The sequence below is a fragment of the Gorilla gorilla genome, chromosome 7, assembly GCF_029281585.2.
Source record: "Gorilla gorilla gorilla isolate KB3781 chromosome 7, NHGRI_mGorGor1-v2.1_pri, whole genome shotgun sequence".
Lineage (NCBI taxonomy): Eukaryota > Metazoa > Chordata > Mammalia > Primates > Hominidae > Gorilla > Gorilla gorilla.
This window is the reverse complement of record NC_073231.2, coordinates 55,554,240-55,581,394: the sequence shown is the minus strand read 5'-3', so window position 1 is coordinate 55,581,394 and position 27,155 is coordinate 55,554,240. Positions and strand designations below refer to the sequence as shown.

The window sequence follows — 27,155 nt, the reverse complement described above, 5'->3', positions numbered from 1 at the left end:
ATAATCGTTACAAATAATGACTTCTATAAACTGACATAGGAAGGGATCTAAAATGTATTACAAAGTGGAAAATATAAGGTGCAACACAGGGTATATTTCCCCACGACTTTTATTAACATATATTCATGCATATTAGCATAAGCTTTAAAAAATCTGTAAGAATATATCAGGGACTCTTAACCATGTTTCTGTTCTTAGAGGTGATATCAGAAAAATCATTTTCGTAGAGCATTAGGGTAAACTATCCAAACATTAGAAATAAGGAACATGACTCTGTACTGGGACAAATGAAGCTATCTTTTATACACTGAAATGCAGTATAATCAAAGTAGTGTCCTATAGATTTGCGGCATTAAACGGTCTTCCTGGTATGAAGGAATTGGCAGTTGATGGCATGAATATCTCAGTAAAATAATTTTTCATGATATAGAGAAAGATCAGCCTATTCTCAGAATGCTAGAAGAGAAAGCCTACCTTGCCCTTTTGCCTTCCTGTCCCTCAAGTTCCATATTCTCACACCAATCACCTTCACTGATCTAAACTGCCCTAGTCAGCTTGTCTGTTTCTACCCTGCATGTAAAGTGGGAATAGAACCAATAGCCTTCTTTTACCACCTCTCTTTAAAGGCATACCTAGGGGTGCATCTTAACTGGCTTGCAAATGCAAATAGAGACCCTGCAAATAGAGAAGGTGGAACCTACATAGAATCACATACCACTGAAGTTCAAGTGTCCTGAGTCCTCATCTTGGGCTCTAAAGCAAAAGTACAGCCATTGGAAAAGGCAACCTGGAAGAGTGCACATTCCAGGAACATCTCTGAAAACTGACATGGGAAGAAAGGCAAATAGTCCTAGAGTACTCATCTCCAGGCATTCTAGAAATGTCCATAGATATTTGTATGCAGTGCAAAGGTGTCACTTCCCCCAAAACTATTGAGAAACAACCTGTATCACACACACATAGATATCTATACATTGATACATATGTATGCAAATATACATACATATATCAATTATCATCCAACGAAATGCATCCGCTTGGTTCTCAAAAGCGATGAACACCAGAGCAGTATGAAAATAGGACCCAGAAAGAAAGGAAAAACAGATTAAACTCAAAGTGAATGATTTTATCTGAACTTCTCTATTTCTACTTCCACAATTCAAATTAAAGTGACACACGTCTAGATTTTGTCATTATTGCGTGTTTTGTTTTGTCCTTATGAAAATGATAGAACTGCATAAAATACTCTCCATTAACTCATTTAGTACTCACAAAAATCTCACGAGGTATGTACTATTATTTCAGCTTTCCAAATGAGATACAGTGAGGTAAACTGAGGAAGAGAGGCACTCAGAGTTATTGTTCACACCATGCACTGGAATTTTCTTGAAATAGTTCTCTTTTAACTGATGAAATGTAAGACTATTCCCTTCCTGAAATGCTCTATGAATTCTAGGCCATAAAATATCAACTCGCAGTGGCAAGGCACACAATGTGTCTGTGATGCATAATGCATACCGCCAACCTAGGGCTTATTACAACTTATGCTGGAGCAGCAAATGGAATTCGGTCCCAAAGCTTTAATATGTACGCGTATGTGTGGGAAAAAGACAGAAGAAGCCTTTGTTATTACAAAGTCCCAAAGGAAGCCAGTACCCCGCAGCAAGTTCTGACTGTCTGCACTGGAAATCATGGAGGGGGACTCCCCTCGCCATCTGGGTCGCGCGCGGCCCGCGGGGCCCAGGGCGCATGCGTGGCCTGGCGGCCGAGGCGCTTACCTGGTGCGCCGGACGAGCAAGCAGAGGGCCAGGATCAGCAGGGCCGCGGCGAGGGCCAGGCCCGGGAGGCCCAACCGCTCCAGCGAAAAGCGGCCCGTGGCCGCGGACACTTCTCCTGCCATCCGGCGCGCGCTAGGCCGCGGTGGGCAGCCCGGGGTCTGCCTGCGAACAGCGCGGTCGGCGACTCTGCAGCCTGCGGCGGCTTCTCTCGGCGGCGCCCCCTAGTCCAGGGCCGGAGAGGCTGGCCTGCCCGCAGCGCAGACAGGAATGTCACCGTGGTCTCCCAAGCTGAATGACAAAAGTTCGTGGACTGCCCCCTCCCCGCCTCTCCTCCACCCACGCGTACCGCCCCGTTCCCCCACCGTTTCCGACCCGGCAGCTTCTGGAAAACAGCGCCCTTGATCCTCCCGGGCAGGAAGAAGGGCCAAGGAAGGGGTTAGAAGGGAAAGAGTTAGGATTTCCCAAGAACCAGCCCTGAAGGCCTGGAGGTGGGGGATTTCGCTTCTTAATTGGACGGGAGCCCCTTGGGTTCCTCACTTCTTAGCCTGCGCCCTGCGGGAGGAGCGACTCTGCTTGTCCCTCAAGATGCTTGTGAAGGTGCCTGCTGCGCTCTGACACCGGCGATCTCTTAGGTACGACCCAGCGGGGTTGGGCTGGCGGCAGAAACCGGCAGAGTGCGCGACCTCGAACCCGTTTTGCGCCCACCTCCTTCACCCCCTTACATCCTATTTGCTCACAAGTTTTGGTTCAGGCCTGCTGTGTGCAGAGGCGCGTGCCAGAGACACGGAATACAAAGACCTAGGCCGTAAGCCTTTAGAAGTCCCGATGAGGCACACAGTACAGGAAGAGAGTGAGACAGGTAAAAAGAGATTGCAGAACAGCGTGGTAGGGGACGAAAGAGAAGTGGTTCAAGTACTACAGGTTGTACTCAGAAAGAATAAGGGAGAAACTTTTAAAATACCTTTTTCTGAGTAATGACCATCCACTGGGTACTTTACACACGTTTTTACTTTCTATTTTTAATGAGTATTTTATAGAAGACATAATGAGACTCAGATTAAGTAACTTAACTTGGTTGCTCACTTGATAAGTGTTTACCATTCCCACTGATAAATATCGGCCGTTCTAACCTATTCGAGGACTTGTGTGCTCTGTCAATGCAACACTTCTCTGGAATGGGTACAGCAGCTTCAAAACCAATCTCTGGTTTTTTACCCTTCCAGTCCATCATCCCCATTTCCACCTCCCTAAAACACAGACCTCTCCAGCTTTTACTCTGTTCAAAACTCTTAATGGTTGTCTTTGTGAGGAAGTTATATCCTCCACCTGCAATGAGAAGCCCTGCACAAATTGTCTTCATTGCACAACTCCCCTCGCCAGTACGGTTCCATATATACTCAAGCTTGGGCCACCATGTCCCTCATACTCAGCCTGTTCACATTATTAACTTAAAAAATCCATCGTAGTTTTGATTTGCATTTCTCTAATGATCAGTGTCATTGAGCTTTTCTTCATATGCTTGTTGGCCACATGTATTTTGGAAATCAGTGTGGTAGTTCCTCAAAGACAGAACTACCATAGGATCTGGCAATCCCATTACTGTGTATATACCCAAAGGAATATAAATCACTCTGTCATAAAGACACATGCACGCTTATGTTCATTGCAGAACTGTTCACAATAGCAAAGACATGGAATCAACCTAAATGTCCATCAGTGGTAGACTGCATAAAGAAAATGTGGTATATATACACCATGAAATTCTATGCAGCCATAAAAAAGAATGAGATCATATCCTTTGCAGGAACATGGATGGAGCTGGGGGCCATTATCCTTAGCAACAGAAAAGCAAATACAGCATGTTCTCACTTATAAGTGGGAGCTAAATGATGAGAACGCATGGACACATAGAGGGGAACAACGGATACTGGGGCCTACTGGAGGGCAGAGTGGGTGAGGAGGGAGATGATCAGAAAAAATTAATAATTACTGGGCTTAATAGCTTGGTGATGAAATAATCTGTACAACAAACCCCCATGATGTGAATTTACCTATATAACAAACCTGCACATGTGTCCTAAACGTAAAAGTTAAATACATAAAATAAAAATAAAAATTCACAATTTTTAAGTTTTGAAAAGGAGAGAGGAGACTTTATTTCTTCCAAAGGGTTACAGCCTGCAAGGTGGCCATCCAGGCAAAACTAGAGACAGGCCCTTCAAAGGAGGGCTTGGGGTGGGAGCTTTACGCTGAAGAGGTTGGCTAAACATATATATTTAACTGGTTACAGGAGGAGCTATGAATATTCATGAAGGTGGTCCTGACACATGCCTATTGAACAAACATGCATGTAACATATGACCCATGTTCACTTTGGGGTGGCTACTTAACATTTAAATGTGTTACAGTTATGCTTTATATATCAAAAGATCATTTTACATACAAAGGTAGGTAAGTGTGTAATCTCTGTAAACTGGCAAAACCAGTCAATGGTCAGTGGTCTTCTTAATCAGGAGAAAGTTACTGAAACCAGACTCTTGTCCAATGAAAGCTGTAGTTATGGCTTGTGGAACAGCAGGGTCAGTTAGCATCTGATGGTGGATGAGCTGTGACTTTTAATGTTGCAAATCCTGAGGCCAGTGCTTTTTTAGTTGCTAGAGTGAATAACCTTATGGTGGTTAGAACATAGTATATATTTTAAGTTTTACTGTCCATGGCTCTAAAGCTGTGAATGGCTAGATTAGCCCCAGAATCTGGATGTTTACGAGCCTCTTTGTCTTTGACTTCTATTCCAGAGTCTGTCTCCTGCCTCTCCTTTCTCCTGTTGTACATTGAATTTTCCAGGCAGTCCAAAATATTGCAGTAAACTGACAGCCACTCTGTCTCTTCCAAGAGAAAGCAAATTGAGTGCTTTCCGTCACTGCTGGGACAGCAGAGCCAGTTTACAGGAGGGAGTCCATGCTGGGGCATTTCTGTAACCACTGCAGAGAGTCACTCACTGATTTTCAGAAGAAGTCTCAATCCTCATACTTCCATTTTCCCCTAGATGACCTTTGTTTAAAAATATAATTAAAATACTAAGAATTCATTCTACTTACTGAACATTTATTATTTGCCAGACACCATACCAAACATATTATTTTATCACATTAATAACAGCAAAAACCCATGGTTGATTGCCCTGCCTTAGAGAAGTGGAAGGAAGAAGCCTGCATAGTTATCTACCGGATTTGGTTTGCAACTGTATCATATTCCTATGTTATCTGCACAGTGGCTTACTTGGGACACTTTATTATATGTATGTAAGACATCTTAAATTTATATTTCTTTTGGGTTTTCCACTTTTGTTAAAAGGGACCTTCGCTCTATAACCAGATTAAAACAATCTAAAGATACCTTTTATTTTTCTTTTACTTTCATGGTGGCTCATTATTAGCCTCATTATATTCAATGCAGTTCAATTCAGTTTTAACGCCAAAGTATACCATTATCCCCATCACCTCTCTGACAGAGATTGCCGGTTGACCCTCCATATCTGCTCACCCCTTCCTCCTCAGTAACAGAGTCCTCCATTTTTAACTGAACAAATGCCAGTCCATCATAAAGACTACTTCTAGTTAGCTGGGTGTGGTGGTGTACACCTGTAGTCCCAGCTACTTGGCTAATCAGGAGGCTGAAGCAGGAGGATCACTTTGAGCCCACAGAGGACTTAGAGGCCACAGTGAGCTATCATCAGAGTACACTACTGTACACTCCAGCCTGAGCAACAGAGCAAGAAACCCTGTCTCTCTCGAAGGAAGGAAGGAAGGAAGGAAGGAAGGAAGGAAGGAAGGAAGGAAGGAAGGCAGGCAGGCAGGCAGGCAGGCAGGCAGGCAGGCAATATAGTGAAACTGTCTCTACTAAAAATACAAAAATTAGCTGGGCATGGTGGCACGCACCTGTAGTTCCAGCTACTCGGGAGGCTGAGGCAGGAGAATCGCTTGAACCTGGGAGGCAGAGGTTGTGGCGAGCCGAGATCACACTACTTCACTTCAGCCTGGGCAACAGAGCAAGACTCTGTCTCAAAAAAGAAAAAAAAAAAGAAAAGAATGAGATGTCACTTCCTTCAAAAAGCTGGGATGAAAGATGAAAGGGACTAAACACATTAATATTGGATAAAAGAAAGTAAAAAGGCCACTCGAAGGAAGGAAGTAGGGAAGCAGGGAGGGAGGGAGGGGAAGGGAGTGGAGGGGAGGAAGAGGGTGACAGAAAGAAAGAGTAGGGGAAGTAAAGAAAGGGAGAGGGTGACAGATTGTACTTCAGTGACTCACTGCACTAGCCAAGTGACCCTCATCTACCAGGTGGCTGGTGTGATTAGCCTCTTTCTCTGTTCTTGTTCTAATCTAGCATTAGGACTTGAACTCTGGCTTTGGTTCCCCCCATGCCTTAACTTTTGATTCTCAAGAGCCTCTGTGGAAGTCAACAAAACCTGAATAATGACTATTTCCTCTTTCATTTCAACATGTACATCCTAATTCTGCCCAGATTTTGAAAATACTAATACACTGGACTGAAACATTCAAGTCTACCTACTTAATGACTTTCGTTAAGTGCAAATTATGTTCATGGCACTATACTTGGCCTATTGGACCTATAAAAATGAATGAGATGGGCTTGGTGGCTCACACATGTAATCCCAGCACTTTGGGAGGCTGAAGCAGGCACAAATCATGAGGTCAGGAGTTTGAGACCAGCTTGGCCAACATAGTGAAACCCTGTCTCTACTAAAAATCCAAAAATTAGCCTGGCATGGTGGCGCGCACCTGTAGTCCTAGCTACTCAGGAGGCTGAGGCAGGAGAATCGCTTGAACCCGGGAGGCAGAGGTTGTGGCGAGCCGAGATCACATGACTGCACTCCAGCCTGGGCAACAGAGCAAGACTCTGTCTCAAAAACAAAAAAAAAGAATGAGATGTCACTTCCTTCAAAAAGCTTGGAGGAAGGGGATGAAACACATTAATATTGGATAAAAGAAAGTAAAAAGGCCACTCAAAGAAGATTGTGGAGTGACCATGGGGGAATTTAAGGATATACACCCATATGGCCTCAATCTTGTGAGCTCCTGGGAAGCAAATGATGTGCTGGAGGGGAGGGTAGATTACAGGCTTCAGCTGTTAGGAAACATGGGAAAGTACCACTGTGGAAAATACCAAAATGGAATTTCACACATTCTTTTTCCAGTATTGGGAAGTCCGTAAAGTCAGAATTGAGTGTCCAACACTGAAAGGTCCTATCAACTTTTGACATAAAATACAGGTTAGGTTTAGGTTTTGAATCATATCAAAGCACAACCCCTCTATAACTAAAAAGATTGACTGCTGTTTATTTCTCTCCCATTCCCATGAGTTTTATTGTAACTAACTTTGATTTCCCATTACCTTCGGTTAGAATGAAGACCATCCCTGGGCAAAATTATGAAAAAGTGGAAGGAAAGAAGAGAAAGAAGAAGAAAGGAATATAGGTACATGTTTTATATACATTGTTTCACATACATTGTTTCATCTAATCTTCAAAACCAGTCTCTGATGTAGCTATTATTATTCCTTTTTACATAAAAGAAAACCAAGACTTAAAAGAATTCCAGGACACCCGTGGTTATTCAGCTCTTACGTCCAACTGTGAAGTCACCCGTCATTTTCACTGTACCACCTTGCCCTCCTTAGAGTTTTCGTTCACTAACCCTTTACTTAGCTGCTCAGTCATTCTTGCTTCCATCTTTATGGATCCAGTTATTACCTTAGGTTGTCCATAACCGCTCCCTATGGAGACAGTTGAGGCTCTGCCATGACCTTGGCCCTCCATGGCCCTTGTCTAGCTCTGACGCTGGTCTCAAGTTTTCCATCTGAAAAATGATTTAAGACTACTTTCCCTATAAGTTTATGAGGATTAAATTGTTAGGAGTAAATATATGTGTGTGTGTGTATATATATATATCACAGTGAAAATGCCTGGGGCTTCCTTTTTTTCACAGTTGAGCACCTTCTGCTCCACTGGCAAAGGGTATAAGTAGAAGCAAGTTAATCAGACAAATTCAGCCCAGCTGAGGTGTTAGCTTATTGATGTATTACTTCTGCCCAATTAAAATATAAAATAGGCGGCTTTCTTCTTTCCTTAAGGTGACTATTCAAACTGATTGTAGCTGAGATTGCAATAATCACATATACTGAGACTGCTATAAGCCCAAAAGTTATTGTTTAATTTGGCACATAGTAAATAGTGAGGCATCGTAGATGCAGGCACCAAACTTGACTAAAAATATCTTAAATCACAAATGCTTCCACTTATTCTGTCGTTCTTTACAATTTAAACGATTTTAGTTGTTTTCTCTTTGCTTTAGTTCTTCTTTCTCCTATAAAGCCAGTTTGTAGTGCTGACCCAGCATGCAGTCTGGTACAGGACACATATAGACATGGCAGGCAAAAATCTTATTAAATAAAATGCTGTTGAATGAGCAAAGTGACACCCAACAATAGAGTGTAGTTCCATTTAAACCTTTTTTTAATAAAGTATAATTTTAGGTAAGACCTGAATATAATTATTTTGAAGCAGCTTCAAAAATGGTGGAACAGATGGCTCTGATTATCTCCAAGAGGAAGGAAAAGATTGGAGAGTTTTGTCATTTCTTGTTTAACAGTCTTGGCATTGCTTATACACACTTGAGTTTTGAATACTGTGATTTATAAAATCACAATCCCGTGCTAAACCTCAGCTCAGTCTCACAATCTGACCCTACTTCCCACGCCAAGTTTTGAGACTCACTCTCTCTCTCTGTCTCTAACTCACACTGGCTATTCCAACATTTCATTTTCCCACTAGCCTTGACCCCATATTTCTGGGGACAAAAAGCACAAGACTCTCTCCCTGAGCATTCCTTTTAATGAGAACCATTCCCTCCTCCAGCCCCACTCCCCATCCACCTCTGTTCACTAAGGAAATGTTTTCCAGAGTCAAAAACATTAAAAAAAAAAAAATTCGGCTAGGTCAGTACTCCGAGAAGCAAAGACTCCTGTTACAGTTCAGGTCCCAGGAAACAGACTCTGAGAGGGACATTATCGTAAAAGAGTGTTTTAGGACAGGCTCATAGGATCAGCATCAGGCATGCTGATGGGAAGGAAACATGCAGAGAGAGAAGCTGAACTGGGACAGTCTTACCAAAAGATTCAGCTGAGTCCTTGATAATATGTGGAACTCAGGTAGCCCTTAGAATTGTCCCAAGATGAGGTGCAGGGTTCAGGTCTTTAATGTTACTGGTTCCAGACTGCCTGCAGGAAAGGAGAGGTGTCTACAAGTGATGGGGTTCTCTTTAGCTAAGAGTGAGTCCTGAAACAGCTGATGAGGCAATCCTAGAGCTTGGAGCAAAGGTTCTTCCATGCTGACAGAGAATCTGGGTGACAAAATAATAGTCAGTATCCACTAGGATGCTACAGAAATATGCTGGAGGCAAATAGCACATAGGTGGTGGAGGTGCTTGCACTCATCTTGGATTTGTAATATCTCAGAAGCAGAGAGGTTAGTGTTACTATAGGTGCTTTGCTAATGAGAGAAACAACAATCCAAGATGAATAAAAGCAAATTAGCAAAATACCTATAGTAACATTAGCCTCTCTGCTTCTGAGAACACAGCAGTAACATTACTAGGTGATTCTAATGTTAAAGAGAAATTTTTTTTAATGAGTCAGGTTTTATTATAATATTGCAACAAGGAAAGCCTCTAGGAGGTCAGTTCAAACATTTACTCTGATTACAAACATAGGGAATACTACCTAAGCATTGTCAGAGTAACTAAAAGAACAATTTAAAATCATTCAACTCTTGCCTGACAGAGGACAATGAGGGAACATAACTAGTTTCTCCAAACAAATCAAAATCCCATAAAATTATATCAGAAAACTACTAAAGCATTTTTTTTAGGAAGGTTACGCTTTTCCATGAAGTAGGTATACATTTCATTAAGCAAATGCTTTCTGCTGCAGAAGGGGCTTAGGACCATTTTTCCTTCACGCTAACATTTTACTTGCTCAGTCTATCATGGTGCCCTTGCTTGAAGTAGCTCCATCCTCTTAGCAGGGACTCCACGTGGGCCAGTTGCCACTTGGATTCACACTGGGCCCTTTCATACCCACACCCTTCTTTAAAGACTAGAAAAACACGACATGCTCTTTCTCTTCCCCTTCGTATCTGACTCCTCGTTTGTGAGCTCTGTTCCCAGCTTTCTCCCCACCCCCTGCTTTCCTTTCCAAAGCTCCACTGGAAAATGGTCAAATTAATTCCCTCAGGATTTTCTAAGGCCTTTTATTTTCTCCTGCAGCTTTCTAATCACTAACATTTCCATGGTTATTCTCTTTCTCCTTTTTTCTCTGAAGTCTGGCATTTTTTCCACCAACAAAGATTGCTAAATTTTGACATTTATAAAAGCAATTCATAACACTAATTATACATATGCTGGAAGTTTTGAATATTCTGCTTTATGAACAAACATAGCACTAATGAATGAGAAAATTGATTTGTAATGATTCTGAAAAACAGCCTAATTGTCTGCTTGCCAGGGTTGCAATAGAACTAAGATGGGTATACACACACTTAACCCAGACATCAGCCAGGGGCTTCCTGGCACTTGCTTCTGCATGTGCAGGATCTGTTTTGGCCCTTCAGCAGCTGATAACCAAACTGATAACCAACTGATAACCAACTCTGTACCTTCACTTGTTTCTGCAAGAAACCCAAACACAGCAGGCACCAACGTCTTTGTGGCAGATTTCTTGAGGGGGGTGGGGTCATATTGTATAGAACATGGGATCCCACTCAAAAAATTCTTGACATTTTATATCCTCCAGTGCTCTTAGGCCACATGGCAATAGGAATTTTCTTATGCTTCCCTCTGACAAAGTCCAGCCTTTCTGGTTCCAGTGTCCCTCCAGAATTTTCCTCTGCAAACATCAAATACCTCCTGCCTTTATAATACAAAGAAATTCAGCTCACATCTTTTATTTGAGTCAAGCTTTGGAGTTCCCCATGCTAAGTAGCTGTCAAAAATTTCTTCTGAACAAGGAGCATGGAATATTTTCAAAATATAGTCATCATCTTCAAAAGCAAAAAAAAAAATTGACATAAATCATTTAATTTTTTTCTTTTCTTTTTAGAGACAAATTCTCTCCATGTTGTCCAGGCTGGTCTCCAACTCCTGGGTTCAAGTGATCCTCCCACCTCAGCCTCCTAAGTAGCTGGGACTATGCCTGGCTCATTTTCTCTTCTAGAAATTTAAGTAGATACTTGGTTAAGTAGGGGAGAATGGTGTCCCCTCCAGCCTATTCTTAAAGATGTTCAAATGACAGTGACTGGTCAGTCAGAACATATATGAATGGACAAATATCAACACATGTCCCTTCTGCATTTACAGGCACCTCAGAAACTTTCATTTCTAGACATTTCTTCACTTGCCCCTCTCCTCTTTACAGGCTGGATTCCTGGTCTAGAAAGGTACAAGGGCTAATTCAGAATTTCCTCTTCCTGCTTTTCAGAATTTCTTCTTCCTGCCTTTGGGTGTGCCAAGACCTCAAAACCCCTTTCTCCTTTCCCATGTCTCTTTGTTTTTGCTACTTTTTTTTTTTTTTTATCAGTTCTGAGCAATCTGGACATCTTTTCCTTACCTAGATTCTTACTGCCAGGCTCAGCAAAACTCACAGCCCTCTAGCACTTACACAACCCCCGTGCCAAGACAAACATAATTGTTGTAAGGAGCCTTCCTAAACTCACACAGAAATTGAAGTGAAGATTGGAATTCTACCCTCCTACTTTTCTCTGCAGCTCTGACTCAGGAGTCAGAACATAATTATTTTACAAATAAAAGTCTGAAGGCCGAGCACGGTGGCTCACACCTGTAATCCCAGCACTTTGGGAGGTTGAGGCAGGCAGATCACGAGGTGAGGAGATGGAGACCATCCTGGATAACATGATGAAAACCCATCTCTACTAAAAATACAAAAAAAATTAAACGGGCATGGTGGGGGTGCCTGTAATCTCAGCTACTTGGGAGGCTGAGGCAGGAGAACGGCTTGAACCCGGGAGGCGGAGTTTGCAGTGAGCCGAGATCACGCCACTGCACTCCAGCCTGGGTGACAGAGTGAGACTCCATCTCAAAAAAAACAAAAAACAAACAAACAAACAAAACCAAATAAAAGTCTGAAAATGAACAAGAGTAGTTTTTCTGAGTTGATGCATTTTCAAACGTTATCTCACGTGACCCCTTGACAATCCAGTGAGCTGAGTATTATTTTCACTTTACACGTGTCCTTTGTAACGTCCGTGACAACAGGTACCATGTCTGTCTCTTTTCACCAATGTATACGTAATACTTTGCAGAGTTCATGGCACTTTGTAGATTATCAATAAATATTTGCTGAATGAATGAAAATTAGAAAACTGATATTTAAAAAATGAAATGAAATTAATATTTATTGAGTACCTACTCCTTGCTGATCGCCAAGCTAAATATTCTCATCTATATTTTATCTGAACAATAGTCCAATGAACTTGACCAAGTTCCCGAACTAGTTAGTGCAAGCAAATGATTTCTAATTTATTGGTATGAATTTTAGTTGCATTTTTCTACTGTATGTGTATAACTCATTATATATAATACATTACTAGATCCTTTCTATTGAAGCTTACCTTGCAATTTAGCTCATTTCTAACAGATATCTCTAGATGTTGGGTCAGTATCTATATACAATATTAAAGTTTTAATTTGAAGAAAACATCCTGGATACAAAACTTCAGGAAGGTATTTATTTTAGAAACAAATCATCTCAATTGTGTCTATTAGGGACCTCATTTTGACAGTTTCAATTGTGTTTGCTGTAAGGATTTATCAGTGTATTGAGGGAAAAAGGGATGGGACTTCCATGAGTCCACTTAGATAAGAGATTTGGGGCCACATGAAATACGTAAGCTTGTTCAGAGGATAAAGAGTCAGTGTGAGAGAGAAAAGATAATTTTTAGATGAGTAGCCATTAATTTTTCCTATGATTCTACCACTCTTTTCTCTATTTTACTTCCTTTAAAACTTGAAACTTTGGAAAGTAAAGGCTACTAAAGAAAGAAAAAATGATTTTGCTAAAATTTCTCTAAGATAGTGGAAGCACAAGGCAGTATCATTTTGTGGCCCATGTATTCACATGTAATTAGAAGCAGAGTAGGAGCATATTTCTTATTTTATGAAGCAGCATCCTAGGAGCCTTAAAGGACTCAGGGGACCAACGTCTGGAGAAGGAACTAGACTTCTTCAATGTAACCAGAAGCAATAACACAATTCCATAGTGCTGGACTCACTGTTCGTTTTTCAGCCCATGTCGTACTTGCCCTTTCAGCAGCACTCTCGCTTTCTTTGAATACTTTCTTCTCTGGGTTCCCATGAATGTCCTCTTACTTCTCTGGTTGCTTCTTGGTCCCCTTGGGCAGTTCTTCCTCTACTTGGCCACTAAATGTCAAAGGGCTCAATCCCAGAGGCCAGAGGCTCCTCTCTTTTTACTACAAACTCTAAACAGGTAAACTTTGTGCTTTAAACATTATGTCTATGGAATAGCTCCTAAATGTGTTGGCTCCAGATTTCTTTAAGATGCAGCCCCCCATCACATGTCTTTTAAACAGCCCACATGGTTGTTTTATAAGCACCTGGAACTTAGCATGTCCAAACAACTCTTAACCATAGCTAACACATCTGCTCTTTTTCCTAAAGCATCACCATCCATCCAGTGGCCCATGCTCAAAACTGAGGCGCCAGCTTTGGTTCTAAGTCATTTAACTACTCTGTTAAAACCCATCTTAAATCTATCTCCTCCTATTCTCTACAGCCATCACTTAGTCCAAGACAGCATCATCCACCATTCATCTGCATGTCCTCAGATTTTCCCTTGCCTCATTCATCCATTCATTGTCCACACTACAACCATAGTGATGATTTTTAAAAAATACAAATTGAATCAAGTTACTACAATATTTTAAGTCCCTACAATAGTATCACATTGTTTTTTGAATAAAATGCAAACTTCTTAACCTTCAAGCTTACATGGTCCTCAGTGACTAGACCCTAGCCTCATCTCTCCCCATCAACTCTGATCTCATTCCAATATAGACTGCAATTTGGTTCAGTGAATGAACCTGGTTCTCTTTCAGCCTTTACAGATAATCCTTCTTACACCTGCTTTCTGACATCTATACCTCCTTGGACTAGCTAAATTCTAAATCTCCCTCTGAACTGAAATTAAGCATCATTTACTTAGGAAAGTGGTTTCTAATTCCCCAGACTAGGTCAGTACAACCTATTCTTTGCCTACTCAGCATATTAACTTCCCCTTGATAGTACTTATGACATTATCATTAAATAATAATTCACTGTAATGAGTTGTTGAAAGCCTCTCCCCCAGAATGTCAACGTGTGAAGGTAGAGATTTTGCCTACTTCACTGCTGTAACCTCGCACAAGGTCTTTAACATAGTTGGTGCTTAACACGTATTTGTTGGGTAGATCAATCAATCGATCAATCAATCAATAATACAATAGATAAATAAGCGAAGCCATTCAATATGTAGTAATCATTTCATGTGTGCCATTTACTGTTCTAAGGTCTTTCATGCATTTTTTTTTCATTTAAACATCACAACGGCCCTGTGGAGTAGGTACTTTTGTAATCTGTATTTTATATATGAGAAAACAGGTTTAGGAAGATTAATAACATGCAGATGTGGAATATCCATCCCTACCACCATGACCGTTTTTTTCTCATGAGGCCATTGTTCAAGGACAGGAATAGCTGAGGAAAAAGGCTACTTATCATGATCTTCCTCTGCTGAGGCTGTTCTTTGGGCAGCAATTCACATAGAACAAAAATATGTTTACATTTTATGCCCAGTTGGAGAGGTCTGTCTACATACCTGTTCCCTAGATCTCCTTATCAACACTTTTCTAATCATTTTTCTTCTACATAACCTCAGCATACAATCAAACTGTTAGTCACTACTCATAAATCAGTGTAGATCTGTACTTCCGGCCATCTCTCCTTCCAGGTAGAACAAACCACCAGGTACATTGCCTGAAGTTATGCCTACGCAGAGGATTTCCTTTAACAACCCTTCTTCAGGGACACCTCTGCATGGGGCTGTAGTATTGCAGATGCTTTTGGATGGTGCCAGTATTTTATGCAGCACCCTCTGTAAAGCAAGCTGAGATTTTCTTTTTTCTTTTTAAGTCAATAGGTCATAGAAAATGGTTGTGGGTTGAGAAAGAGGAGGTAATATAGCAAAAATATAAACCTTGGGAGTCTGATCCACTTGTTCATGGAAAATACTATGCCTTGAGAACTTTCTTGAGCCTGACCTAGAATAGTTCTACTTAATTATGGAGTGCTGCTGTGTACATCCAACTTTATGGCTTGGTGCATCAGACTGAATTAATGATGGATAATTCAGGTTGCATGGTAATTTGGTGGCTGTGGTCAAGTGTTTTTTCTCCATGAGGGCCCTGAAATAAGCCAAAAGTTGCTTCTCAAGAGGAGAATAGTTACATACAGAAACAGTGATTCTTAAACATTTGTTCTATGATTTATATTGAGGGACCTTTTAATGACTCCATACAGCATCTCTATCTTCCATAGATAATTTAGTCACCATAGGATCTGATTGGTCCAATAAATAAAGTAGCAGAACAACTTTCATAACAGCCTGAACTTGTTAAGAGCCTTGACTTGCTCTGGACCCTTCTCAAAACTGAAAGCCTTCTGATGTACTCAGTAAATAGTATCAGGCCTAAGTGAGTATCAGTATCAGGCCTAAATGGAATATCAGGCCCAAATGAGGTACATGTTGCCTCCCAAATCTAACGAGACCCACCAGGTGTTGTGCCTCTTTCTTGAGGTAGGAGAAATTGGGTGCAGCAACTTGCTTTTCTTGAACTCTGGCCACTGGACCCCTAAAAATTTCATCAAGATGGCATATGTGTGTCTAGCAAAATGTCTAAGGAAGTGTAATTGTCTCATCACAAGGTCCAATCAGCATGATGACATTAATTTAGATAGACCAAGGTGTTATCCTATGGAATGAAGAAATGATAAAGGTCTCTTTTGACTGAATTATTATTATGAGAGCTGAAGATGTTATATATGTAGGGCAGTGAATGTGTATTGCTAGCTCTGTCAGGTGAAAGCAAACTTCACTTACCAGATTAATAGCTATAGTGTGCCAGAGAATGTGTTAATGTGCTGCGACAAATAATCTACATCTGGAATGGCAGCTGCAATTTGAATCATGACCTTATAAATCTTACAATATTCTACTATAATTCTTTAAAATCTGTCTTCTGAATAAGCCATATAGGGAAATTAAATGGGGATATGATAGGAATTACCTGTATTCTTTATGTCCTTGATGAGGCACCAATATCTGCATTTCCTCTATAAATTTTGCATTGCTTTTGCTTTACTTTGGTTTTTTGAGTAGAGGTAGTTCTCAGGATTTTCATTTAATCTTTCTTCCTACAATAGCCCTCATTCCCAAGATCAAGGAACCAATGTGAAAATTCTGCCAATTGCTGAATATGTTCATTCTAACTATATTCTGGAACTGAGTAAATAATAATTTATTCATATGTATTCTGGAACTGAGTAAATAATCATTGGGTGTATTCAGGGACCACTGATCCTGCTGGGAGATGGATCTAAGCCAAAGCTATATTAACTGCCTAATTTCTATAACTTTCTGGTTATTGCTTTTTCACCAAAGGACAGTGACTGTACATTCTTCTGGAGAAGACTGGGTATAAATTTTTAGCAGTGTGGCAAGACCTTTCCTTCAGAGGGCCTGGTCTCTCCATCATTCAGTGGAGGTCTTACTCTTTTTATTTGATCTATGAACTGATTCAAATAAAAGAATTGGTTGAGGAATCATAATGTATGGTGAGTCAAGTCAAACTTTTATTGCCCAGACTTAGAGTTTTTCTTTCTGCTTACACAAATTAAGTAAGACTTTAGTAGGTTGCCTATTTATTTTAATTCTAGGGAAACCATGATCACTTACCCCAAACCAAAGATCTCTGTGCATTAAAACATTCAGATTACCACTTGTCTGTGGCATTTCTTCTGTTCCAGTAACAGAAACCCTAAACTCAGTGATATAAAATCATAACAATCTTGTTATGGTCTCAGGTTCTGTGGGTCAGAAATACAGAAAGTGTACATCAGGGATGGCTTGTATATCTTCTCCATGATGTCTGGGGCCTCACTTGGGATAACTCAGAAGCTCGTGGTTATTTAACAGCTGGGAGCAAGAATCACCTGAACGTTCTGTTACTCACATGTCTGGGTGGTAGATGCTGGCTATTGGCTGAGACTTCACCTACACTTGGCCTCTCCATGTGACCTGGGTTTACTCGCAGTATGGTGATATCAGGGAAATTAGAATACTCATCTGATGGTTTAGGGCTTCGAAGACAGATGTCCCAATAAAACAGGACAGATACTCTGTCATCTTTTAGGGTTTAGCCTCAGAAGTTGCACACCATCAAAAGCCCACTGAGAGTCAAGGGGAAGAAACATAGCCAGATACAAAGGTGGTTGCAACTTGTTCCCTGCCGGTTAGGGATCCTATGATTACTACTGAATCCAAGGAGCTATCTGTTTTTAGGGAAAAAATATTAATGACAGCATTTTTTTTAAATGGCCAGTCATGATCTGCAGAAAATAGCTGCTTGAGAGCTCTTCAGGGATACTGGTGCTCCCCTCATCAGTGCATTTCTCAAACCCTCAAAGAAGAGAATATCCAATAGAACTTCCCAGGAGACAGGATGTATGTGAGCGGGTCTTACCTGATAAATTCATTTCAGCAATCTGAGCTCCCTAAATCTCTGGATGTTTTCCTCTAGCAGGAGTCAGTAAACCATAGCCCACAGGTTGACTGCCTGATTTTGCAAATAAAGTTTTATGGGAAGATAATTCCATGCCAATCTATTTACTTATTGTGTAGGGCTGAGTTTAGGCCAAAATAGTAGAATTAAATAATTGTAACAGATACTGCACAGCTCAGAAGCCTAACATAATTAATATCCATCCCATTACAAAAATGTACTATGCACACTTTAGCAAATTTTGCAAAAGAAGTTCTGGTACCTTAAATTCATTTTCAATATAAGCCATTTTCAAGTCTAAGATTTAGTTAAGTAACTAAGCAACTAGTTAGAGTGATTCCCATCACCTCAAATCAGTACACCGAATGCATGACCTCTGCTTAGTGCGTCCATATTAGTAAATAACGCCCTTCCAACTTTAGACTTCTCTAACCTGATCCAATATTTGTAGAATACAATGCCACGCATATTCACCAGGTTTCTGTCAATTAGAATTTAGCAACACATTGCAGTTACTTTGGTGTGTCATCATGAGGTAATACTTGGTAGCTGAACCCCTAGAGTCATCTGGCATTTGCATCTGTTCATAGATCTAGAAGCAATGAGAGGTGATGGGAGTAGATCTTGAGGAAGGTTGTTGGTGTTCTGAAAATAAGAGACTTTTTACATCAGATAATAGAAGACTAATCTCAGAGAGGGGTAGAACTGTTTCTTTAATTGTCAAAGCAAATTCTGTAGAATTTAGGGTTTAAAGTTCTCAGCTTTATCAGAATTTGCTTATATGTCCCCCTTTCAAAATTCAGGGTCTTATTCTTTTTCCAGGCAATCTCTTAAGAGACCCTTGAGAAGTTGTTAATTTGATTTGTATTGCATGTTAGCCATCCACAGTATTAGATTTCGCATTTTGTTTTTAGAAATCTCAATTCTGTAGCTACAGAAAATAAAAGTCACCTTTAGGACTATTATAAAAGCCTTTTGGTTCCTTATCAAGAGCTTGAGCTGGGAATGTAAAGCCCTAATCTCATGTTTTTCCCTCCAAGTTCTCCCTCACATTTAGAAACAATCAGGTAATCCATGATAATTTTACTTACTCCCACTAAATTGTTCTATGGTAACAACCACTTGGACATGCAAAGTCTTTCCAAGTGGCTCTAGATGATACTTTAAGTAGTGATTTTCTACTGAAATTCATAGACTACCATTGCCCAATTTGCCACAGACAATGGGATCACAAATGTCTTCGAATCTAGCCAGAGCAAGAAAAAAGTTTTAGATCACTAATAATAAGATTTTGTTACTCTAGAATTACTTTAGATAACAATAATTGTGTTAGGAAGTAGAGCCATCATACATATTATGGGAATAAAAGATTTATTATGGGAACTGGACTTTACCAACTGAAGGAAGAGCTGTGGAAGTGAAAGTACAACAGGGAAATTTGGAGGATCTGAGATAAAGCATCAACCAGGCCACCTGAAGCACTATGGCAGGTGGACGTGCTAAAGCTTGCAGAGAATTCGTGAAGCACAGCATATCCAATGTCAAACTAGACTGTGAAGGGGAAGCCCATGGAGAGGTGTCTGAGAAGTCGTGGCTTCTATGCAGTTACTGCCTCTGTGAGTCTACAGTCAAGTAGCCAGTGGTGGTCTTAGGGCCGCTGTGGGTCAGCTGGGCCAACAGTTGGAAAGATAAGCTAAGCAGGAAGTGGAGTGGAGTAAGGAAAAGCTGGGGAAGTGAAAGCCCAGAAGGAAATTTACACATTCAGAGTCAAACAGACTCTCCCGGTTTCATCACTTACTACTGTTATCTGGAGAATGTTAATTAATTTTTGTGAATTTCCATTTTCCTAGTTGTATAATAAATGCGGATAAAATATCTACCTTTAGGGGCTGCTTGCTTGCCTTTTAACATTTTTTGGAAATCCATTTATCCTTCTGTTCTTTTTTAAGCTAACATAAAATGTTTTCATCATAAAGTAAACTAGTTTCAAAAGATGTGATTTCTGGGCTGTTTTAATTATTGACATATGGTAACAAAATGATAATATTATTTTTAATTTATCTATGCAATATAAATACAATAGCAGCTTTGTGCCCACCATCAATTTAAAAAATATATGAATAAGCTCTTTTTCAATAATCAGAAATTTTACATTGTTCCATTTTCTCTTTGAACTCATATTTCCATTCCATTTTTCCCATAGAGTTTTATCTTAACATATTTTTATGCTTGAAGGTCTTTTATTGATAGTAAAATTGCAATGAAAAATGTAAATAAATTGAATTTTCTAAATATTAGTTGTGATCATAAGATCTAATATTTTTTATCTGAATTATGATATAATACAATCATTACTGGCATATTATTTATCAAAGAAAATTAAATATATTGTAGAAATTGATAAGTAAACCTAAAAAGTAAAGTTTAATTAGAAATGCACATTTTAATATGTGTATATACATATGCATGTCTATGAATATATAGAACTCCTTTCTCTGACAGTGAGAAACTTGGATTCCATCACCTTCAATATATTTACTTACCTAGTCAATCCCACTCACAAGTTACCAACTGCCCATCACCACCACCTCCATCACCCCATGTCTAAAACCGCCTCACCCCTTTTAGGCTCTGCCATTCCGCACAGGACCACTGTGTAGATGCTTTCTTCATCCTGCTTAGGCTCCCACACTTGGCGCTGGGCTTGCATTCCTACTTCCTCTCTTTGTGTTATTACATTCGACCCTACCTACTGGCTTTTGGACTAAATTATTCAGAAAGGAAATGAGAAAGGGTGAGCAGGGAAAGACAGCATGCATTTTCTATAAATCTTGACCCGTCTCATTCTGAGATAAGTAGGTAGATTAGATAGATAGGTAGATAGACAGACAGATAGATAGATAGATAGATAGATAGATAGATAGATAGATAGATAGATAGATAGATAGATAGATAGATAAAGCACAGAGCTTTTCCAAACGTTTCTCACCTAGATCACATAATCCAAGATGTCTTTCAATACTTACTACTGATTTACTTACTTTTGTTGCTTTATTCTCAGGATCTTCCTCAGCATCAGTAATTTCTTTGGAAAGAATTGGGGAGAAAGAAGATATACATCTTTAAAAGGAAATTGCCACTACCTCGCTAACCCAACTCTACAAATATACCTGACTTCACAGTATCCAAGCAAAGACAGAATACATAATTTTTAAATCTCCCGCCTTTTCTAGGACAGAAAAATGTATGAGAAAGGGAAAGACAAAAGCCCTATCAAAAGCTTATGGTGACTTGGTTAAAGAAGGTTGCAGGCACTGTGGTAAGAGTTTGGATGGGTGAAACATAATCGTTTGTTTTGTAGTATGAGATAAGTTTGGTTGTGAGATGGGGAAGTGGGAAAGGAAAACCAAACTGAACCCCTGACCACAGACTTATTCTAGGCAGATCAATTTTAGCAAAAAATAGAGAAAATGAAAATGGATTTTCTTATATCTTTTACTGCCTATGAAGTTCTTGGAAAACTATCATGGATTCTTATAGGCACATGTACCCATAGTTGACTAATTTTTGGTGTAGATGCTCAAAAACATTAAAAGTAGCAATAAATTTTAGTAAATTGATGGCCCTTAAAAAATAAAATAATTCATGCAGATAATCCAATAATGTCCAAAAGTTAGAATGAGATGAAACATATTAAAATATCAATGAATAATCACTTCTTATTGATTAAAATATGAATTCACCAATGAGAATAAGAAATGGGTATAAATTACACCTCACTTCTTTTTTTTTTTTTTTTTTTTGAGATGGAGTCTCGCTCTGTCACCTAAGCTGGAGTGCAGTGGCGTGATCTTGGCTCACTGTAACCTCCGCCTCCCAGGTTCCATGAATTCCCTACCTCAGCTTCCTAAGCAGCTGGGATTACAGGTACCTGCCACTATGCCCGGCTAATTTTTGTATTTTTAGTAGAGATGGGGTTTCACCATCTTGGCCAGGCTGGTCTTGAACTCTTGACCTCGTGATCCACCCACCTCGGCCTCCCAAAGTGCTGGCATTACAGGCATGAGCCACCATGCCCGGCCTTACACTTCACTTCTATAAGATAGAACAACATGTAATAGAAAGCACAAAAGTAATTTTTAAAAATTTTTGTTTTAATTTTTTGCCATTGTAAATCCAACTTTTTATATTAATATATTTATCTCTGTCATATTCTCAACTATTTAGATTTAAGTTGTAAATTACTATTTAAATTACTGTTCAAATCTTAAAAGCAAGAAGTATTTTTAGGAGTGGGGATCCACTTATTCACCCATTCTGTTTCATCATTCAGCAAATAGTTGAATGCCTACCAAGAATTAAGTACAGAGCCAGCACAGAGAATGAAATAGGGAATTTATATATGGTCCCTGCATCCACAGAGATACAGTCAAGAATTCTTTGATTGAAAGAAAAACAAACAAACAAAAAAATGAAAAAACAAACCAAAAAAATGAACTTAAACAAGAAAATGCAAAATACACATTAACTTGCCAAAATGTGACTCTTAGTTGCAGAAATTTGAGGGCCCTGTTTTTTGAGGTGACTCCACTGGTTCATCCAGCCACAAGCACCTTCCATAGCTATGTACTTTTCCCCTAATTCAATCAGAAGGTAAATTCAATTGACATAGCTGTTTGGTGGTGTTTCCACCTCTGGGAATGGGTGTGTGACTGTAATTGGTAGCTCTGCAATAAACAAAAGGAAAGAAGATTTTTTAACGATGAGGATGTTGGGGGTGTGGAAACTGGTTCTTCTACTGGCAGAAAAAGGGAAAGTGTATCAGGAGTAGGAACGTCCACTCTAGCTTTCAATCATAAGCCAAAATCTCTCTCTGGTTCATCTTATTTAAAAAATCAGCTTAGTTTCTCTTAGTCTAAAATTTTAAACTCTGGGTCAATCCCTACAATGCTATTTCACTTTTCCACTTCCTTCCCTTTCTCTTCTTTTTTGTTTCTCTTTCTTTTACTGCTAGCCATATGGTTCAGCTTTCCTTAAGAGAACTCATGCCCATAATCATAGTAATACAGAATGTATTTAAAAAGTCAGTGTTGTAATGTTTTTCTATAATTATAATATTAAAATAGAACTATAATAGTTTTCAGATTTGTAAAAAATATTTTTCAGATATATGTATGTACATACATTTGCTACATGTGATGTACACATGAATGCTATTCTCATTGTGCAGCACATCGTATAGGGAAGCAGCTCAATCACCAGTCAGCACCTGCAATTTCAAGCCTCTACCCTGGTGGCCTATTAATGTTTAAGGTGAAGGAAATGTCCTGTGGTAACTGGGGCTGTTTAAAAGAGGAAGGATGGTGCCAGAGACTCAATGCAACCCAATATATAAAAGGAATCCACTTTCCTTTTTACTGCACCCTAAGGACATGCAGTGATTTTTATCTTGATGTCATTTTTTAAATATTTGGGGGTTTGGAGGTTTTTTGTTTGTTTTTTGGTGATTTTCCTTTCTCTCTGTTAATAACCACTTCAGTAGTCTAAATTTCAGACATTAAACTGATATTGCATTCCTTGCTTTGAGGCTCATATTAAAGCCATTGTTTTCTCTGTCCATGGCATCTTAATATGCGTGGTGTGTCTCTCCTGACTGGCGGCCAAATTTCCCTCAGGCTCCAGTTCTAACTGCCGATGGCAAACCTGTCCTGCCTTGCAGTCCCAGGGGCATCTGCTCAGGCCTCAGTTTCAGCTGCTCTAGAAGCTGCCTGCCTGTCTGTTGGGGCCAGCCACTTCTCACATCGTGCATGGGTCTCAGTTGTCCCTGACTAACATGCCTCTCGTCACTGTCCTCAAAAGGTTATCCTTTTCATACGAACTTTGGCTCAGTATCCTCGTTTTTGTTTTTAGGCTTTTGACGATGTGGTGCTAAGATCTGCGAGTTTTTGAGTTTGCCTTTTGTCTGATTTAATTTCTTGTGACTGTGGCTGAAAAAAAGTTTTGAAATCAGACATGTTAGAAAACTCAGGAACATTTGGGATGCTCCGCCTTCAAAACATAAAGCAATTTTTAATGCAATATGACTAATTGAAGTCTTTGAAATTATGCTTCCTCAACCTTCCACATGTAATTTGTGTGATTGTGCATAGTATATGGTCGACACTTTAAATCAGCCCATTCCGAATACACTCTCAAAATTTGGTGAAAACTTCACCTATTTGTTTTCACAAGATGTAGTTTAAAAAAGACAGAAACGTCATAGAAATTAACATTTCATGACACATGAGACAAAAGTTTTAGGCTCTTGCTGAACTCCATGAGCTCTCTGCACATGAGAACTAGTACTGCGTTGCTGGATATTTTCTTAGTGAAGCTACTGCTCGCCTCAGGTCCCTGCTACTCAGCATTTCCAGAGGGGCCTTGAGAAGTGACAGGCCTAGAGCATGAATGCTAACTTGGCAGTAGTGACAAAGGGGTACTTGGAAGTTATTCCGCGTTCAGAGCAGAGCACAATCAAGAGAATGCTTGATTACTGGGGGGAAAAGAAGGTGAAAAGTGAGGTGTGCCAACAAAATTGCCTAGGCCTTCTGGATTTGGGGCACACTTTTTTGTTAATTATTTTTAAGAAAAATCATTCTCAAATGATATTTCACCCTTTTCCCTCATTTTTATGAAATTCTGCATTTCGGTCAATTTCAAAAAAAAAAAGAGTTAAGAGGAGGTAACTGTTGTCTCTGGATCATTGGTTCTCACAGTGCCATATTCATATATTCTTGTGGATATGAGAGTTGTTAGTTTAAAGAATTAATGAAAAGATGTCAATTTTCAATTTTCAAGGTGAATTAACAAAGCAAGTCCTAATCGATGTGACTATGGCTTTTGGTTGTTAGACAAGCATGTCATATGTATGTACGTATGCCTTCATTTCATCCCTGTGCTCTCTTGTTTAAATAAATTCTGTTAAGAGAAAACTGAAATGGCAGGAGCTTACCAATGCCTGGGGGGGTGTGAAACGGCCCTCATTCCCCATAACTGTGGGAAATCATTCCACCATGGGCCCAGACCAGAATACTAGCTTTAGTAACTTGCACTATTTTAGGTAGCAGTGTGAAGACTAGTCATAGGTTTTGTTGCTGTAACTCAGAACTTATTTAAATTATGAGACCCCGTGTTTATCACTTGATAGTAGAATTAGAAATGACTTGGCTGGGCACGGTGGCTCACGCCTATAATCCCAGCACTTTGGGAAGCCACGGCGGGCAGATCACTTGAGGTCGGGAGTTGGAAACCAGTCTGGCCAACATGGAGAAACCGCGACTCTGCTACAAATACAAAAAATCCCCAGGCGTGGTGGCGTGTGCCTGTAGTCCCAGCTAGTCAGAAGGCTGAGGCAGAAGAATCCCTTGAACCCGGGAGGCGAAGGTTGCAGTGAGCCGAGATTGCGCCACTGCACTCCAGCCTGGGCGACGGAGTGAGACTCCATCTCAAAAACAGAAATGACTTTTCTTTTGTCCTTTATAACATTTGCAATTTCCAAATGTCCTCAATGAGTTTTTATTTCTTAAAAAAAACGCATTAAAAAGTAATTAAAAATTTAAATATCTAATTCTAGGGTTAGGAGTCAATATTTATATCAAGGGTAGTTTAATTTAGCTCATATGAGTTAAAGAGGAGGAAACATTTGGGGAATTGGCATATTGAGAGTAAGAAAGTTTCAAAAGAAGCATACCAAAACACTAATAGTGGCTTTTGGGGTTTAAGGTGATTAAAATATATTTTGTACTTGTCTGCATTTTCCAAAATTTCCACTGTTAGCACGTATTACATTTATCAGTAGAGAAAATTGCCTTTAGAAGCATTGCTGAGCCCCGTCTGCAGCCCTAGGTGTCTGATTCTGCTTTTATCAATGTTGTGGTTCCTTTCTCTTTGCACCACAGAGCAAATAAAAAGCTTGAAACTGTTGCTACACCATGTTGCTATAAGAAAAGAAAATGCAGAAAAAATTTAGCCTTATAGACGGCACTTAAGAATGAAGAACATAGAAAAACCACTTGCGTAAAGTCACTCACTCCAGGGAAGGATCTTGCTAAGTGCTTATTCATTCCACCCCTTCAGTGAAAACAACATTCTCCCAAAGCCTAAAATTTCACAGTTGGAAGTCTTACTTAAAAAGTGCCAATAGCTGTCATTTCTACATTTGAATAAGGTTAGTCATTGTTGCTTTTTTCCTAACACCTAAATCACTTTAGTTCACTGAAGCTCTAGTAGTGTGGGCGTGGGAGTGGGACCATGGAGGCATTTTGCAGCGTGGCATATTCCAAAGCAGAGAGGATAAATCTGAACGGAGACTGTAGTGAAAGGCTCTGGGAGGCTGGGGGTAAGGCGTGTGCTCTAGGTACCTAGAAATAAAGGGGAAGGCCTGGGAAATCCTAGGAGACTTATAGAAGCCACCTATCAGAGGCAAACATCACTTGCTTAGAGTCAATCTGCCGGACGATACAGCCTTGAGGACAGGAGGGATAGAAAAATTAACAAGTCTACAAGGGATGAGCTCAGAAACACCAAGCAGATCCAGATAAACAAACACCCCCTCCAGGATCCTTTACAGTCTGTTGTCTGATACTTGAATTGTATGACTTTATTACTTACCCAAGTATAATACTTCCAGCAGGAGCAATGCTTTTAAAGACACAGCAGAGAATGAGGAGTGATTGTTCATGGAAACAGCATTTATTTCTGGAGTGATACAAATGTTCTAAAATCATATAGTGACAATATTTCCATAACTCTGTGAATATGCCACAACCCACTGAATTGTACACTTCAAAAAGGGTGTTTTTATTAAAGTGGATGAAGTAAACTCCAATGAAATTTATTAGATGACCTTCCTTTCCCCTCTTACCATACCTTAAAAAAGATATAAGCAATCATTTAAATCTTACAAAGAATACATGAACTTACAGTGGAGTTCAGGGAAGAAAGCAATGTGAGCAAATAGTTGGAAGACAGAATGGAGAATACTCAAAGGGGCAAAGTCAAAATAACTAGAAAGCAATGAGCACTGATGCCTGACTCAGATCCTCAAAGTCAAAAAAGACCTAATGGCCGCCCTACGGGACATTGGAACACATTAGACTAGTCTCAGGTGGAAAGCTCCACTGTCTAGAGGGCCTTGGCAGGCAGTGTCAACATACAGAAAAGTTCTCGAATGAACTGGAGAGTGTGCTCCCACTAGATCAGGCAGTGCTCTGCTGCAAATGTAACTATTTGCAAGCATGTAGGCTCATTTCTGTCACAGACTTTTCAAGAAAATAAGAATAGCCACCTACAGTTTTATGTAATATCAACTTATTAGTTTTGAATGTTTGCAACCAATTGAGAAATGCAATAATTTTTTGAAAATCCCAGGTCAAAAGACACTTGGTTGGTAATTCATAAAACATCACATG

The 27,155-nt window shown here is 39.8% G+C and overlaps 1 protein-coding gene and 1 long non-coding RNA gene across 5 annotated transcripts in view; one reads left to right on the top strand and one right to left on the bottom strand.

Annotated features, from left to right (window-relative positions):
- CYP7B1 (cytochrome P450 family 7 subfamily B member 1) overlaps positions 1–2,072 on the bottom strand; it is a 208,259-nt gene extending 206,187 nt beyond the window's left edge. For 2 of the 4 annotated variants that reach the window (XM_019032966.4, XM_063709248.1), the window contains exon 1: positions 1,779–2,072. In XM_019032966.4, the coding sequence (XP_018888511.2) occupies positions 1,779–1,900 (122 nt within the window). In that variant the 5' untranslated portion in view covers positions 1,901–2,072. The remainder of the gene's footprint in view (positions 1–1,778) is intronic. The other 2 variants (XM_063709250.1, XM_063709249.1) reach the window with 2 other exon arrangements.
- LOC129524004 (uncharacterized) lies at positions 1,763–26,375 on the top strand. Its single transcript, XR_008667660.2, has 3 exons — positions 1,763–2,410; positions 7,204–7,276; positions 20,768–26,375. It is a non-coding gene; the product is annotated as an uncharacterized lncRNA (long non-coding RNA).
- The last annotated feature ends 780 nt before the right edge of the window (positions 26,376–27,155 follow it).